Source organism: Lissotriton helveticus, chromosome 2_2 (genome assembly GCF_964261635.1).
Source record: "Lissotriton helveticus chromosome 2_2, aLisHel1.1, whole genome shotgun sequence".
Lineage (NCBI taxonomy): Eukaryota > Metazoa > Chordata > Amphibia > Caudata > Salamandridae > Lissotriton > Lissotriton helveticus.
In genome coordinates this window covers 80,151,396-80,169,512 of record NC_136060.1, presented here as the reverse complement: position 1 = coordinate 80,169,512, position 18,117 = coordinate 80,151,396, and the positions used below count along the sequence as shown (strand labels likewise).

Genomic DNA, 18,117 nt, shown 5'->3' with positions numbered 1-18,117 from the left:
GTCTGGAACATTCGGAGCATAACCGAGCCCTTACATCCTTGTCAAAGACATGACAGATATGCGACTGTACATAATCCGCCTCCTGCTACGGAGGCATCCATATAGTGGACTTCGAGTGGAGAATTTCCACTCAAAGGTAAGTACCTTAGCTTGCGGAGAGGGGTCAACGTGACGCGACTTGCGTTTCGCTTGCCAGGTGAGGTTCGTCCTCGTGATCAGAACTCCGGTAGGAAGAACAACTAGAATCCTCATTTTGCTTTGGATCAGGGGCTGAGCGTTTGGTGGAAGCGCTATACTCCTGATCCTTTGCCAATGAGCTGGACAATTTTTCAAAATCAGCGACGTTGGGGCCCCTGGGGGTTTTCACACTGGCCTTGGCTTAGGACGACGACTGACCACTGTGCATGTAAAGGGCGGTAGGCAACCAACCCTGCTGTTCTGTGTATCCACACAGGTGTCGAATTAGGAGATAAATGGCTCTCGCTAGGGCCATGTTCACTGAATACTGCACCCCAGCATCAAGTGTGTTAACATGGACTTGCTTCAAAGACCCAGCAGTGTCATCATAATTAAACTCCTCTTCATATTACTCAGCTGTGTGCCAAATGTCTGCAGCGCAGAGCAATAGATGTCTCCGGAGGACAAAAGACCAAAGCTCAGAGGAGTGAAAAAACCAAACGTCTAATAAGGCGTAATCGGGGAGTATTGATTCAAACCCCAATAGCAGGCCAAGCAAGCCACGGGGGCAATTGCATAAATTAGAAAGTGGAGGGAGGACCTGCAAAACAAACTCTAGGCTGAGCCTATGAATATTTTCTAACCCTGTGGTGAATCTGAAGACACAGGGCTTTAATGAGGAGTCACACTACTTAGGGCAGAGAGACACATCTCCCTGTGATCAATCTAAGCCATCTGATCACCTAAGGCAAAGTTTTGTCGGTCACGCATGCGCGTTGGCTGACCAAACGTACTAGACAGAGGGCCGTTTGACTGTCAGCTGCATGGCCTCACTCCCCATCTCCCACATCACAATAAAGTCAAGGGCAGAAAGATGCCCTGTTGGGAGGAACAACACTCCTTTGCACCGCGAGCAGAGTAACACACGTACAGAAAAACAGAGCACGTGGCTGCAGTAACCTTGAACGAAAAGCCTGCAATAAGGTGTAATGACTTCACGTCATGCAACAGCACGCTATAAGCAAAGCATACAATGAAAGTAAATTAGGCAATAAGCATCCATATGCAAACACGAGGAATGTGCTTAACTGGCTGCCAAGCAACAAAGAAGGGGGACGCTGGTATGATGCAAGAGAGTTATATAGGGCTAGGTGACTAAGGTTGATCAGGTGATTGTAAAGGAGTCATGAGAAGTGTAGAAACTTAATTTCATTGGCTGCTGTTTTGAAGAAGTAAAGAAAGAGGAGCATAATCAGAATCTCCGCTCATGACATTGAATTGCATTGCATCCGGGGTGCTCGCCTCTGTTCAAATAAATTAGACCTCTTACCCTGCAGTGGACACGCGTTAGCAGAGACCGTAATGGACTGTAAGTAATACTCCAAACTTAAACAAGATTTAAAGATATCTCTATTGCGCGAATGCAGAACATTCACCAAATTGTCTTCCATTTAATAACAAGACTCCCATTGGCTACAACAAAGAAAGACCAAATATTTGCTGATATGTTGTTATGTACAAGCTATTTAATTTAAAAACATTTCCTTATGTTTTTTTCAGAAGGGGTCATGCTTAGAAATTAATTGCAGAAGTACCTTTAGATTGTCATCACAAATTTATGGCATGTTGCTTAATGGAAGGTGTGGTCCTAAGGCACTGCAAGAGTCGTATTTGCTTAAAAATGTTGGCCTGATTTTAAGTTTGCTCCAATGTTAAGGGTTTCAACTGTTTGGTTTTCATCTGCTATGCGGGATGATACCATGATAAATGGTGTAAACCGTTTTAGCTGTAGATTAGTACGTTTTTGTGTATGAGCTCACCACACTGGGGGCATGTCACACCAGTAGGAGAAGTGTCAGCCAGTAGCGGCCAGCACAGGTAAGAGGGGTGAGGCGGGGCGGGGTGTGGTGGGGGTCAAATAAGTCGACATATGACGAGAGAAGTAAAATTTAATGTAAAAAAAAATGAAACCACTTACCTTTTGCTCGCTGACCCGGCGATGTGGCGAGCACAAGTTAAGTGGTTTTATTTTTAAAAATATTACTTCTTCTGTCATATGTCGACTTACCCCACCCCCGCCCGGCCCACCGCACTTACCTGAGTCAGCTAGCGAAATAGTACAATGCAGCAACAGCAGTGCTGTTTTTATTTGTTTTTTTGGGGGGGGTTTAGGGTCAGGAGGTGAAGGAATAATGGTTTGTGCATGCAAGTTGGTCTCTGGCGAAAGTCCCAACTATGTCAATGGAGTAACCACTGTTAAGGTTACAGACTAGAAATGTTACCAGGTTTCATGAGATCACTTCTCCTTTTTTTAATATCTCTCATATTTTCTTTTCCATTCTCTTCTTTCCCATTCCCCATAACCTTTCCTTTTTAGGTTGAGCATTTGAGACCTCATGTATATACTTTAGTATATACTTATTATATACTTATATGTGTATGTACTTTGTGGGCTCTGGAGATCAGCCCTAGAACTTGCCTGCTTCCACTTAGGGACTTTTTTTTCTGTTCAACTGCCTCCATTTAACTGTCTTGATAGAAAACGAACAGCAGAAGTCAGTAAAATAACAGAATTGCTCTCTTCTGAGACTTTCTTTTTTTTTTCTTTTTCTGGCAACTGCCTCTATTTAACTTTCTTTTTAAAAAAAAAAAAAACCAAAACTCTTTTTATTTTCAAATAGGAAAAGGCAAAGTACCATAGAGCAATCGCATACAGGGCAGTTTAGCAGTGTTATTCGTACAGATTCAGGAATACACATGAGTTAAAAATTTCTGGCCTTTCAGTGTCCATCCGAGAATTAACACCATTTTACACAATATCATAGTCGTCACTCAATTAGCTCGTCAACATTCCTGATCGTGGGGGGTTCACAGATGTTACCTCTATATTCATACCATTTAGTCCATACCGCCACCCACTTTTTCGGGAATCCCCTAGCCACATACACCGTCTTTTCTTGCACCATGCTCCAATCCATGTCTTTCTGCCAGGCCCTCAGTGTAGGTGGGGTGGCCGCCCCCCATAATCTCGCAATGTTTCTTTTGGCAATTGCCAAACCCAAGGTGGCCCAAGCTTTGCCCTTCGCGGGGATGTCAGAGGGCTCCCAAATATTAAGAAGGCACCTTTTTGCCTCAGGCCTCAATTCTACCCCCCACACTCCTTTCATACAATCAAGCACCTGTGCCCAATACGATTGTACCTCCCGGCATTCCCACAATATGTGCAAAAAGGTTCCCACCTCTCCGCACCCCCTATGGCAGAGTCCGTCATCACTGCGTCCCATCAGAATCAGCCTGGTGCCGGAAATATACACCCTGTGGAGTATCTTCAATTGAATCAGTCGTAATTTGGCTGGTATTGCTATCTCTTTTGGGTACTCTAGCGCCTCGTGCCATTCTTCTTCATCAATTTCAAGGCCGTCAGCCTCCCATTTTTCCCTAAGGGCCAGTAATGGGTCGGGGTATGATTAAGGAGTATTTTATATGTGAGCGATATGGCCTTTTCAGGGAGGTGGCCATCCAGCAGTCTGTCCTCTAGCGGCGAGTCTATTTAACCTTCTTGATAAAAAACGACCAGCAGATGTCGTCAGTAAAACACCAGAATCTTTGTAGCATTGTCTAGATTCCAGTCCATAGAAATTGTCTTCCACGAGCACCCGTAGACAATAATATATTTTTTAAATCTTGTATTTTTAGGTATCTTACTATCTGCACTGGTATTTCAGTCTAGTATATCATCAGTATTATACCTAAATTCTATGCCGTACTTGTTTGTCACCTACTGCGATTTCAATGTATTGCACTGATTAATTGCACATATTGACCTGGTACACCTATGTAACCTGCTCCCATTTCAAGTTTCATTCCTTTTTGCACCAATTACTACCTCATATACTCTGGCTGCTCATCAAAGACACTGTTGTTACATTCAACTGGGTATTAGTGTATGTGCTTGTATTCTGCCCCAGCTTATCATTAGTGTATACCCTACATCTGGGCAACACGCACCCACAACAGATCTTATCCCTGTCTGCATTGACTACTACCGCATACACTTTGGCTGCACGCAAGTGTCACTTTCATTTCATGAAACCGGTGATTACTGAGCACCCTCCCACACCTACCGACTCCGTCACCCCAACATGGAGCTCATCGGCAAGCACACATACAGAATCAACTACCCACCCGCACTCACCAAAAAAGCCGCTAAACGCTTTAAACACAACTTACTGAGGTCCCACCCTGAAATACCCTTTGCAGACACCTACCACTCACCGGTCAATGGTGCCGTAAACATTGATATCATCTTCCACACCGCACGCAGAGCTCAATGGAGAAAAACGTTCCTCTCTGTACTCACCGTATCTAATTCCAGGAAATCCGCTCATGGCCAAACACTCTCCATAACACCATCCCAACTCTTCCCAGGCAGAACCTCCATCACTATCTATAACAACGGGATCGTCCTAATCCAATCCACAGACAGGAACCTGGAACTACTAGATAACTTGTTTCACACTTTCTTACAGCACCTCTCCAATGCGTGGACCCCACTCTGTATGACCATGGCCCCCAACCACAACGATTCTAACACAGCTCAGTCCCTAAACGACACGCACCTCTCCCCCACCACCGGCACCGTCGTCATCCATCCACCTACTGCAACCACTTCACACTCCTCAATCACAGACTTAGATCTCTCCCTGACATACACCAGCCGCACCCCCTCCCGTCCCACCAACACCCTGACCTCCACTCATTCCACTCCCACTCCTCTCTCCCCTGTCATCACAGCCCCCAACAACAACGCCTCTAGCATACCTCAGCCCCAAAAGGACTCACACCTCTCCTCTAGCACTAGCACCTTAGTCATACACACACCTATGGTTGACACATCACACCCCCCAATCACAGACATAGATCTGTCACCCATATTCACCAACCGTACCCCCTCCCCCCTTCACCAGCCCACATTCCCAGTCTTTCCATCCATAACACCACAGCTCCCACTCACAATCCGCCTAACCGAGTTCAGCATCAGACTGACACGCCAACAGACAATCCCCACCCTTTATCCCCCCCCACTCTCAACCCCCTCTTGCACACATTAACTAGCCACACTGAGCACGCCCCTAGCACTTCAACTCTGCAAAAGAGAACCACCTACATCCACACTCACCCCCCCATTCTCACTCCCTATTACCCTACATGCGCCCCCACCACTAATGACATACGCCCATCCTACACCATGCACTCTCCACCCACCATCAATACCTTCCTCCATAATTTGCCACCCTCCCCCAACCCTCCAATACCCACCACCAACACAAATCCCACACTTGACTACGTTATGGCCTCCCTCCTCCAGCTCAAAGAAGACATCCACATCATCAAACAACTACTCTGCCCGCATTCCAGTCACTCCTCACCCACCACCCTCCTCAAGCTCAAGCAAGACATCCACATCATCAAACAATTACTCTCCACACATCCCAGACACCCCTCACCCGCCTTCACCAGCACCACCTTGCCTAACAGGACCTCCACTTGGGCGACTGACTCTCGCATTCAACGCCCCCCGCCCTGGACCTCAATCCCTGTTCGCAATCGGGAAAACCGTCCCCATCGCACCTGCAACACACTATCGGACCTCGATACAATCTTCCTCCTCCGCTCCTACGGCCCAGCTCCCCTTAACAACATACCCTCCACCCTCCGCACCATTCTAATGATTCATCCAAATCCCCTTAGACCCCCCCACACAAAACAACAGAATCTCTATCCTTAGTAACCTGAGAAAAGTCCCCCTCTCTCTCGAAGCCCCCTCCACCCACGACACACCCCGTCTCAAATGCACCCTCCTCAACTGCAGATCGGCCTCTAGACACTCCTCTGCAATCGCTGATCTCATCTTATCACTGGACATTGACCTCATCGTCCTGACTGAAACCTGGCTAAATGAATCTTCTACACCCATATTGGACATACTGGTTCCCCCCAACTACCACATCACCAGATTAGACAGGGTTGATCAAAAAGGTGGGGGAATCGCTTGTATACACAGAAGTAACCTCTCTGCCACGAAAGTAATTTCTCCCTCCCTACCCTCCCCAACCTCCTATGAATACATGTGCCTTGATATTTTCAGTGAAGGCAAACCGATTTGCTCTCTCCACGGCATTTACCACCCACCTGGGGACAACTTCACCTTCTCGCAACAAATTATGGATTTGATCACAACCAATGCAGGGCGACAACTCACACAAATATACCTTGGTGACTTCAACCTCCACTGGAACGATCAGAATGACGCGGTGGTAAACAGTCTTAAAAACTTCCTCGACGCCCTTGACCTCACCCAAATATGCAACAGCCCGACCCACGAGAAAGGCTCTATCATCGACCTTATCATATCCAAAGAAGACTCTATCCAACTCGAATCTATCAAACCCTGTGACTGGTCAGATCATCACATTGTCACGTTCTTCTTCAATGAAAAAGTCAAAGCTAACCCGGCTCAATCCGTCAAGCCCAAAGTCTGGAAAAGAGACCTGAAAAAACTCAACCCAAACTCTCTACCCCCCAACAGCTGCAATATATTACTTCCTCCCACTGGCATGACGGATGTCCAATCCTTGACGGATCACTATCTCAACGCTATGACCGCCTTAGTTAATGAAGCTGCACCACTGCAGCTAAAAAGAGCATCCACAAAAATATCCAATCCTTGGTACAACGGGAGTCTCAATGATGATAGACGGGCCATGAGATTGGCAGAGCGCACCTGGAGATCTGCTCCCTCTGCACTGCACTTAAAAACGCTGAAGAAAAAGAGAAAGGCCTACTTCAGGAAAATAAAACGCTCAAAATCAGACTTCTTCAGCTGTCAGCTCGACCATGCCAAAAATCGGCCGAGAAAGCTGTTTGAGCTAATCAGAACACAATCCAAGGAACAACCCCAACCACTCAGTACTCTGGGCGATGCACCCTCCTGTGAAGACTTCGCTTCCTTCTTTATCCAAAAAACAGACAACATAAAGAACGATCTCCTCATTGACGTAAGTCTCTACCCCAAACCCCTCTGTACAGCACCCAATGAACCAAAAAACAATGCTACGTCGTCATCCTTTGCCACCTACTCAGAAGAAGAAATTGGTAGACTGCTCAGTACTGTGAAACCAGCCAACCACCCCACGGACCCCCTTCCTGCCAACGCTGTCAAAGACCTTACCCCGTCGCTCCTCCCACTTTGGACTAAAATTATCAACAGCTCACTTCAACAAGGGTCCATCCCCGACTCCCTGAAAGTTGGACAAGTCACACCTCTACTAAAGAAACCTACTGCCGACCCCTCTGATCTAAATAATTACCGTCCCATTACCAACATTCCGACTCTTGCCAAATTGCTCGAAAAATGTGCACAAACTCAATTGGCTAGACACATTAATCAGTTTGATCTACTCAACACCCATCAATCAGGCTTCAGAGCGGACCACAGTACAGAAACTGCTATGATACACATAATTGACGACGCCCTTTAAATCCTAGATCAAAACGATACCTGCCTCCTGATCCTTCTCGATCTCTCCTGCATTCGACACCGTCAAACATGAGAACTTACTTGACCTATTAAACTCAAGAATGGGTATATCTGGAACTGTGCTCAAGTGGTTCACGTCCTTTCTACACAACAGAACGCAGAAATTCAAGAGTAACAACTTGATGTCTTCGCCAATACCCGTAACGCTAGGCGTCCCACAAGGATCCTCCCTATCCCCAACTTTGTTTAACCTAGTTATGGAACCTCTCACCACCTTGCTACAAGCATCCAATGTACAATTCCACATGTACGCCGATGACACTCAACTCTATCTCAAAGTACAATCACCCAAAGACATTATGCTCTTGAATTCAACGATCAGAAGCACCCAATCATGGTTGGCTGCTAATCACCTCAAGCTCAATGCTCTTAAAACAGAGTTCCTCTTAATCTCACCTCCTGCGAAGATCACTAGCACTCAAATCTGGCTTAAACACCTAACCGCACTCAATGTTCAGCCCATCATTGTGGACTCAGCAAAATCTCTAGGTATAACACTTGACACCAACCTCAACATGCAGGAACACATCAACAAAGCAACTAAAGGGGCGAACTATCAGATCAATACCCTAAGGAAACTCAAACCCTTCCTTCCAGCCAAAGATCTCCAAACTGCGGTACAAGCTCTAGTCATCCCTCGAATAGATTACGGCAGCATCGCCCTCTGCGGTCTCCCCCTAACTACCACGGCACCCATAAGAGCTTCTCTAAACGCTGCAGCGAGACTCATCACCGGTTCAAGAAAACACTCACACATTTCCCCTGACCTGAGAGCCCTGAACTGGCTGCCTTTTGAAGCCAGAATTCATCTGAAAATCGCCTGCATCACGCACAAGGCTGTCCACCTGAGCTCACCCGGATACCTCGCCCAAAAGCTGACGATTTCCGGAGGCTCTAGGAACACCAGAGGCACAAACAACCTTCTGCTAAAGCCCCAAAGATTCCGCAAGGAAAAAACGTATAAACGCTCCTTCTCAGGAATGGCACCCAGGATCTGGAACTCACTCCCCCCTGAAATCAGACTCATCTCCTCTACCATGCTTTTTAAGAGAGAAGTAAAGGCTATCCTCATGGCTAAATACACTTGAATTATTACTGGGGATGATATTCACAGACGGTACACCATTCAGTGTTACTAATCTTTTTTGCATTTCTGTATGACGCATGTTATTGACCTGCCTGAGTGTTTACGCTATCAATTATATTGCACTTGTATTATTATTGATGTATATGGCTGACTATGCTCCCACTTGTTTCTTCCCCACCCCAATTGCTAGTTTACTCACACGCTGTTCCCTTCGTCTGTAAAGCGCTCTGATATCTGCAAAGATCTTGTTCGCGCTATATAAAACTTTCAAATAAATAAATAATAAATATGACCACCGAAGGCCCTGATTGTATATTAAAAACAGCTTTGGACCATACCATTTTCTTCTGAAGAGGCAATATTTCTCTCCATGTGTTCCCATACCTGGCATATCACGCAGTTTAGTGCTTACTTTCCCTCCATGTTAATGAACAGCAGATGTTTCAGCACCCAGGCTAATGTGCTGCATAGCTAAATACATGTAAGGTCCCAAAGGCGAGACCGATTGCATTGCAAATGCTTGTTTTCTTTTCCGTGGAATTTTTATTTTGTATTTTTGTACGCCTCTTGTGTATCTTGCTTTTTTACTTTTACCTTTCACTAACCCTCATTCTGGACACATTAATAATTACCATAAGCACAATATAGATATCTTTGGATCTTGCTTAAGTCTGAATCAATATTTGCAGCCAAAACTAGAAAATAGTTCCAGACAGATTTTTTGCTGAATTAGGATCTATTTGTGTGGGAGATAACCCAGTATGTTACACTAACCTCCTTTATGATGGACATGAGTTGTGAGACGCATGGTAATGGCTACTGCTTCATTTCAGTTACTGCTTTTGTTGCCTTCACAGCCACATGCATTGTCCTATTGTTTTTCCTGCTGCATGGACCGGTATCTGTTTCTGCAGTGAAGTATGGCTCTGTCGCCCTTCTCTCACAGTAAATATTTATCATGCACTGTGTACGTGGTTTAGAAATCTTCTGTACATTGTAAAGATGCAAGGAAACGATAACGTAAGGTGTTGAAGGAATTCATTACATAAGGTGAGTGGAGTGGCAGCTGATGGATCCTGCATCAATGGCTACAACCACCAGATCCTAAACACCTATAGCTAGCTTATTACGCACATTAGAATGTATGACGGTGCCAGCGTGCAAGGATATTGCATCACAGCAGTAGGCCAAGAGCTCAATAAATGTTCGTCTTTTTTTTATGCAATCATTTTGACCAGCATACGTTTTCCAGGTTCACCTTAACTAGATACGAGTCAGAGATCTTGTTGGATAATGTCTGCCTCTGTAATGATTTCAGCATTGTGGGACTTGACTTCAGTCTTCTCTGTTGTAAGAACTCTCACATTGTGTTCTAACTTAAGGAATAAGCTGTCACCGTATGTTGTACAGTAAGAGATGCTCTTATAGTGTACAAAATATGCCTTTCTCAATTAATTTTCTTAGTTTTTCTTTGACCAATACTGAATGTGATAATGTCTGCCTCTGTAATGATTTCAGCATTGTGGGACTTGACTGCAGTCTTCTCTGTTGTAAGAACTCTCACATTGTGTTCTAACTTAAGGAAAAAGCTGTCACCGTATGTTGTACAGTAAGAGATGCTCTTATAGTGTGCAAAATAAGGCTTTTCTAAATTAAATTTCTTAGTTTTTCTTTGACCAATACTGAATGTGATAAAGTGTTTTTCTATTCTGCAGACTTGCTGAAATACAGAAAGATGTGGAATATAGACTGCCATTCACCGTAAACAACCTGACGATCAATATTAACATGTAAGTACAGCTTTATCAATGATGCACTGAAATCCAGCTGAAATTCTGAGTTTTATTTGTCAAAAAATTCCCTACATTAAAGTAAAAACATGTCTTTAGCTTGTGAGGTTTTCTTCTCAAGAGTTTTTGTAGCAATGGTGTCTCGTGATGGGGACCTCCCTCACGGAAACAATCTCTACTGCTCCTGCAGACTAAAACCCAGCCATTTCAATACTTCAGGTAACATAGAGTACACATCCATGAAGTTGACTCAAAACTGGTTCTCTGCTTCCCTTTCTGCTTTATTTCAGTGACACAGAGGTAACAATGAGATGTTTAACCAGTGTCACTGTTACCAACCGGGAGGTCTGTGGAAATCTAGATATCTGCATTAGGCAGCTTCCTCCAGGGAGGTATGGGTTGATTTAACTTGATACGACATAGCTTGTTTCATTAAAGTACAAAAACATGTACCAACCGTTTGATTCAGAGGAGTAAACATCTCTTACCTCTTACTGTTAGCTATTTATTGCGTCATTCCTCCTCCCTGGAAGTGCTTCCTTTGATGCATAAGGTGTATTTTTAGCCTGTGGCGGGTATTATTTAGCGAATGAAAAAGCCACCTTGAAAAAATGAGTTTCACCAGGTTGTGCATTCAGAGCAAATGGTCACTCAGAGTTTGCACCGAAAATTAAAAAGGGAAATGCCCTATATAATTTTTAATATGTTATCTATGTTTTTTTGTTCATAGAAGACATACAAATAATTTTCTGTAACAATAACACCAGACACATTTGTAGCAGTTCCATACTTCCTTGAAGATCTACCTATCTTTTTACTTTACTCAGACTCCTTCTTTTTCATGATGTCTGATCATTTTGGGCTGTATCATACATATGGCGCATTTTCCTTGTTTGCGCCAGGTGCACCTTTTAAATGGTGCGCCCAGCCCAAACAAGGAAAATGTGCCGTATTAGGATGAATGTGCTGCCCCCAGGTCAGTCAGGAACCCGCGCTGCCCTGAGGGCAGTGCTTTTCTGTGAAAAATAGAGCAGTTGCTTTGAAGCTGCTCCATGTTTCGCAGTGCAGGTGGCAACCGGCCTGCTCTTTTAAGGGGGGATTAGAGATCCCCTTGTAGGCAGGTACAGTGAGTGACTGCATCCTCCTGCAAGGGGCTGTCTGGGGGGTCCATGGGACCCCCATCCCATGTCCTCAGAGCTGGCATCAGGGGACGCTGTGACCTTCTAGGTGGCACACTGTCAGTGCCCATCCCGACAACTTCTTTACCTCTGCACCCGCAGTACGGCATGGGCACCGATGCAAAGGGATTCCCTCATTTGCATGGGGCCTAGAAATTCCTCCATGCTAGTTTGGGGGAAAAAACAATATACCCTATAGGATGGGGGACCAGGATGGATTGGGTTGGTGACAAGGAAGTCCCACACCATCATGGAGCCATAATTTCCTGTGACAATCCTCCCAATATGAAGCACAAAAGGTACGATTAATCTAGCTCCCAAATGGGCGATCACTGTTTCTAGCTTCTGGTCCTCAGCTCGTAACCCTGGTGGGTCGAAAATGGTGTGGACGAGGTGATCTCCCCTACGTAATGTGGCATGCTTCATCATTGACCACCTCATCCCACCCTGGTATGATGATACTACCAGAGTGGGATAAACCACAGGTTTTGGGGTTTTCCTAAGATATAATAGATTTCTGGATGATACTGAGATCCAGTTAGTAAATTTAAAATACCTTCATGTATACCACAAGGGTATCCTTTATTTGGTGGTCCCTTAGGTACTCTTAAAATGGTAAACACCCTTAATGGATGTTTTGGGATACTATGACCACCTCATATAGGAACCAGTCATATGCAAATCACCCTTGGCCATTAGGAACGGTTTGTCATGATCTGCCAGGCACCCTCAAAGCTTGAACACAAGCAACCTTGGACCAGTTTCTGCCCAATTGGACCTTGTCAGTAGGGTGCTGGTTGAGACCTGTGGCACAGTGAGCATGAAACCTATGTCTGGACATACCCTTCACATTTAGGACATTGCACTGAAGAAGACATTAAAGTGCTGGCAGATTGGTTGAATTAGCCTCAGCCACTGGTAATACTCTGGACCACAATCCAGTACATCGATTTTTGCTCATAATACCCCCCCAGGCAGGAACCTGCCTTATACAAATAAGCCTTGTTCCTGCTCCAATAGGAACTGTCCAGCCTGAAACAGCAGGCCATATCCACTCTGAGCTACAAGTCAACCTACCCCAGACCAGTTTCGACCATGGGATTTCAAGCAACTCCCTACTAATGAGGACTGAATAACCTAAAACCAGTGTAAGTTGGCTTGAGGGGCCAAACAGGACCTGGCATCACTTTGTGCTGGTTTTACACGGGTTGAGTTATGTTTGGGCCTGTTGATGCGGACACACGAGAGGGCGGGCAGAGAACGGAGACCAGAACATGGACTGAATCACTGCTGAGTAGTCTCTGTCCCTACTTTGCATTGCTTTCAATAGTTTTAAAAGAGTGCAGAGATGTAAGCCTTGAAGGTTTTAAACTTTGCAAAAGCATAGCGAATTTACAGGCTGGGAAATATCAGTCAAACGATGTAAATTCTCACCAAATTATAAGTTTGTTGGTGTATTTTTTGCTTAGTCCAACATTGTAATACCAACTTTCCAAATTCTACCTGTAAACTTAGTATTGTAAATTCTTATCATTTATCCTGAATCTGTGAATACGAATGAAGGCTACTACACTTGCAGATTATTTGTCTGCTCACCCACATTACATTTACTTCACAAAAAGGTTTGCAAAATATATCCCTAATTGGAAAATGATAACCGCTGTGGTGCAGAAGTGGACAAATATCTTGGCACTGACAGGGTATGGTGGATTAGTGGACTAATGCATCTACTGCAGGGGCCTGTGTTCAACCTCAGGTCGATTAAATGAGTTCCATTGGGTTGGGTAACAATAATCATCTGTTATTCAGGGCCAGGATAACCTTCTGGGTGAACATGCGCTTAACAAATACACTTTATTTCAAGTTATGACATGGGTAGACTAGTATGTATATTGCTTGTATTATGAATTTTTTCTGTTTACATTTAAATGTGTCTAATTATTTAATGTTTTTTGTTTTGCACAAGTGGCAATAGTTGTAAAACCTGCACTTCACAGTAAGGGTGTCCTGCTTGCACATTACTATCTTGACACATTGTATAACATAATTCCTATGAATTATGTATTTTTATGCAGTCGGAAGCCTTAAAGATGTTGGGTTATTTTGTTGTTTTTTTTAGAACTACATTAATTGAGTTTTCGTGGTACATTGCGCCGATTGCATATGTATTGGATACAGTACATTACAAAATGGTACCCAGAAATTCAAACAATAATGCAGCCTGTGAAGATACAGGCTAAGCAGGAACTTGTCACATACTAGACCATATTTCCCCTGCGGAAGATATCTGCTATGCATACATCTGCGGCCAAGGTGTCCCGCCTTATGGTTGTATGTTGTGGCCCAAAGGATGTTATTTGACTATGGAGAATTCTGGGATGGCAGGGGGGCAAATCAATCCCATGGTATTTCGCCCATCGATACCATACCTTCCTGTGTTTTTGCGGGCAGCCCCGCGCCTAGTACGCAGCTACTACTGCTGCCATTCAATCATCCATGGCCCTTTCCCGCCTACTTATCGGTGGCGGATATCCCCCTTTCCAGGACTGAGCGAGGTCCCACTTAGCTAGTGTGAGACCCAGAAATAATAAGTATTGCTTATAATCATTCCCCCCAATCCCCTCTGTACTGTGTAGAAAGAATAGTTAGGATTAAGTGCCAGCTTCCAGGATGGGACATGCTCTAGACAGGAGGAGACCCTACTCCAGAACGGCTGTAGTGTATCACAGCTCCAGACCATATAAAGCAAGGTCCCTTCTGCATCTCAAACAGGTGGGAGGCGGAATGACGCCCATCCGCCATAAGTGGGAGAGTGTGTAATATATACGCCCTGTGGAGATATTTAGATTGGATGAGGCGGTATCGCGTGGCGTGGTGGCCCCCTGGGACTGGCTAAGGCCTCGGTCCAGTCATCATCGGTGATGTCTGGGATATCTGCCTCTCATGCAGCTCGTGTGGTGTGTAGGGTCGTTTGATTGTGGGTAATTAGATTCTGATAAATTTGCTGGATTTTGTGGGCGCCCAGGTGCCCCAGTAATAGGCGTCCCTCTAGAGGGTGGAATTCTGGCAAGCTCTCCAGCTACACGCGGCATCAAACTACCTCATACTCACACTCGCGACACATTCAAACATACACACGCATTCACAACATGCATCCGCTCCCACACGCGACCATTTGAACATAAACACACATTCACGCTCACCGCATTCATCCGCTCACACACGCGCTATTTATACTCGTCTCGTTGTTGTTGTTCTAAGTTGCCATGCGCACTCGTGCGCTCGTGCGCTCATGCCAACTTGAACAACAACAATGTACCTCAAAGTGGATCAAGGGAGTTAGGCGTTTCTGAGCTGGAGATATCTATAAAATTGTGTAAGGTGGAGACTATATTCTATTTGCAGCTGTTGGAAGGATTTGATGGTCAACCCATGCATTATGTCTCCCAAAGTTGAGATGCCAATGTGATGGGAAAAAGCATTTACAAAGCTGTAAACACAACGCAGTAACTTTACAACGTGGTCGTTACAACGACCGCATTGTTACCATGCGTGCCATTACATCGCAAGTCCAAGTCGCAACAACTTGCTGTAGGGGGGCGTGCAACACCAGGGAATGTATTGGATTTTAAATTCAACAACTTCCCTGCTGTTGCATAAACTGGAGTAGGAATAGTAATTAATACTATTCCTAAGTCCAGCGCACCCCCTACAGCAAGTCGTTGTTACAACTTGCGATGTAATGGCACACATGGTAACAACGTGGTCGTTGTAACAACTGCGTTGTAAAGCCATGCGTGGTGAATGTATCCGTAGTAATGTCATACATTCAATGAGATCTCACGCCCATAAACCTGGGAGCGCAGCTACGGGATGAAGATATGATCCATACCACAGAGGGGTCTTCTGGGTCAGACGTCCCTCCCATCCTTTTCACTATATGGCGCCAGAGTTGTATGACCAGTCTTACATGCTGTGGGTAGATGCTCAAGGTTGGAGCAGCTGTCGAAAAACCCTAGGAGGAGGTTATTGCCCATAGCAAGTCTGTCTACTGTGCACGCTGGGTCTGAATGAGATCCGTACCAACACTCATTTATATTTAATAGGTGGGATGCAGCATAATACGCAAATATATCGGCTGCCGCCAGCCCTCCACAATATGTCGACTGTGTACAGGTTCGTAATGCAACACAGACTGACCCTCTCCCCACCCCACCCCACAGAAAGCTATTCAGAAGTGCATTCATTTGGGTAAACCACGTCTGTGGGATGGGGTATAGATAGTTTTGGAGCCGGTATAGGACTCGCGGAAGAGGGACCATTTTAAAAATAACTGACCCCCCCACACAGAGACGGTGACCAGGGTGACCAATGCCTTTTCTCCTCCCAGAGCCCTTAAAGATGTTTTTGATGTGGTTTTTTTTTAATTATTATTTTTATGGTATTTTCAAACATTCAGATTAGAGGTACCTCATGTATGGCATTACAGGCATTACATGACATTTCCAAAAGTGGTAATGAGATATAAGGTTTATGAGATAAACTCAAGTCTGTGATGCCGGTGGGGAATAGTTCCATGCTAGTGAGAAATTGGGGTGTACAAGCATCCGAAAATCAGCAGTAGTGATTGTAACTCTCTGGTTAGAAAACTTAACAACAAAAACTAATAGTAGAAACATAGACCATACAGAAGGCATGTAGGCTGGGTGAGGATTTAATGATCTCAGCTGCGGAGAGGGAGGTCTAGGGTGCACGGGGAGGGTACACCGAAATCAAGCTCATGGCAGCTCCTGCCCTAACTCTGAAGGCTGGACATGGGCATACAGCCACCTGCTGATGAGGGTAGCCTAGCTGGTGCAGAAGAAGGTGAGGAAGGGCCGGCATCCCAACAAGGTGCAGTTTACCAGCGTGCATTGCTATGTAGCATTAGAGCATTATCGGCGGGTGAGGGAACAAACATTCAGGGCGGGCTTGCGTGTCATCCCTAATGAGAGCTTGAAAGGCCCAAGCAGGGTGTCCCATCCCTGCACGAGAGGTGTTTCCTTAGACCCCTGGTCTCTTCCCACAGAGGTGTGGCATATTCAGTTCTGGTCCAGATAACTACCAATTGTTGCCAGGCGGCTATTGGGGGCAGCACTTCAAGTGTATAGTCACTTGGCGCGTCGCTAGTATGAGGGCAAGGTTTGAAAATCTAGACCTAAGTCTATATTGCTGGGATCTGGTGAAGTGCCCCAGCGTGGAAGCCTCCTAGCTATGTTACGTATATACCTCTGAGGCGGCTGAGGTGAGATGTGTAATGTTGGCCACTCTTGGTCGAAACAGGCCCTCCGCTGTTATTGTAAATGACTATACTGAGAACTTACTACATTTACGGCTGTGCGTGACTAACCACTTCGCCATGCCCACGTGCTTTTTATTTATGCGATGCGCATAGCACAGTATTAAAACAAAACCCACATGTAGGCAGGAGGCACTTCCGCAACCACCCACGATGTGTGGCGAGGTGGTACAGTGTATTCCTCCCCAACTTTAATAAAACATAACTGTAACCTTTTTCAAAACCTGAACGCACACGTTGACAATTCGTATCCTTACCATGCCCTGAATCACAGTCTCTTGTCTGGATTTCCAGTTACAAGTACCAAGGGGTCATAAGACTGGGATGTCTTTTAGCCTTGTGGATGGCACAGGGTTGGCTCGCAGATGATACCACCAGTGGGCACTTTGGCCTGAGGACCATGGATTGGGAGAAGCAGACACCGAGATACTGTTCCGAAGGTTTTCCACTGGGGAGCGGTGTGGCTGGTCCTCCTCGGGACTCTGAAAGACATCTCTCCGGATCGCAGCTATAGGCGATGATGGTGCCCCTTCATCACTCTCCGACAGACAACCAGTGCCAGTGGACTTGTCAGTAGTTTCTTGGTGCCCCCCCCCCCCATTGACCTTTTTGAAGATGCTGCAGGATTTGAGGTTGTCTGCAAATTCCAAGCTTTGAACAGGTGGTCCATTGTCTGTCCGTAATTCTCTAATGAGTCCTAGATTGGCAATCATTTTCTCTCTCTTTGCCGTGACTTTAGAAGCCGTCTGTGACCTGATTCGTTTGGGTTGTTATCCCTTTGATGATTGTACTGCAACGTTTACCTTCCTCTCCCTCAAATTGTAAAGCGCTCTGATATCTTTCGGGATCGTGTTTGCGCTATATAAAACTTTATAAATAAATAACTCGACCTCTGAGTATTTGGTGAAATCGTCTATCATGACTAAGGTGTGTCTTCAATCCAGTAG

At 45.3% G+C, this 18,117-nt stretch overlaps 1 protein-coding gene across 2 annotated transcripts in view; it reads left to right on the top strand.

Annotated features, from left to right (window-relative positions):
• Positions 1-18,117, top strand: part of VPS37A (VPS37A subunit of ESCRT-I) — a 310,413-nt gene that overhangs the window by 57,766 nt on the left and 234,530 nt on the right. For both annotated transcript variants that reach the window (XM_078678128.1, XM_078678129.1), the window contains exon 2: positions 10,580-10,654. In XM_078678128.1, coding sequence (XP_078534254.1) covers positions 10,580-10,654 — 75 coding nt within the window. The remainder of the gene's footprint in view (positions 1-10,579; positions 10,655-18,117) is intronic.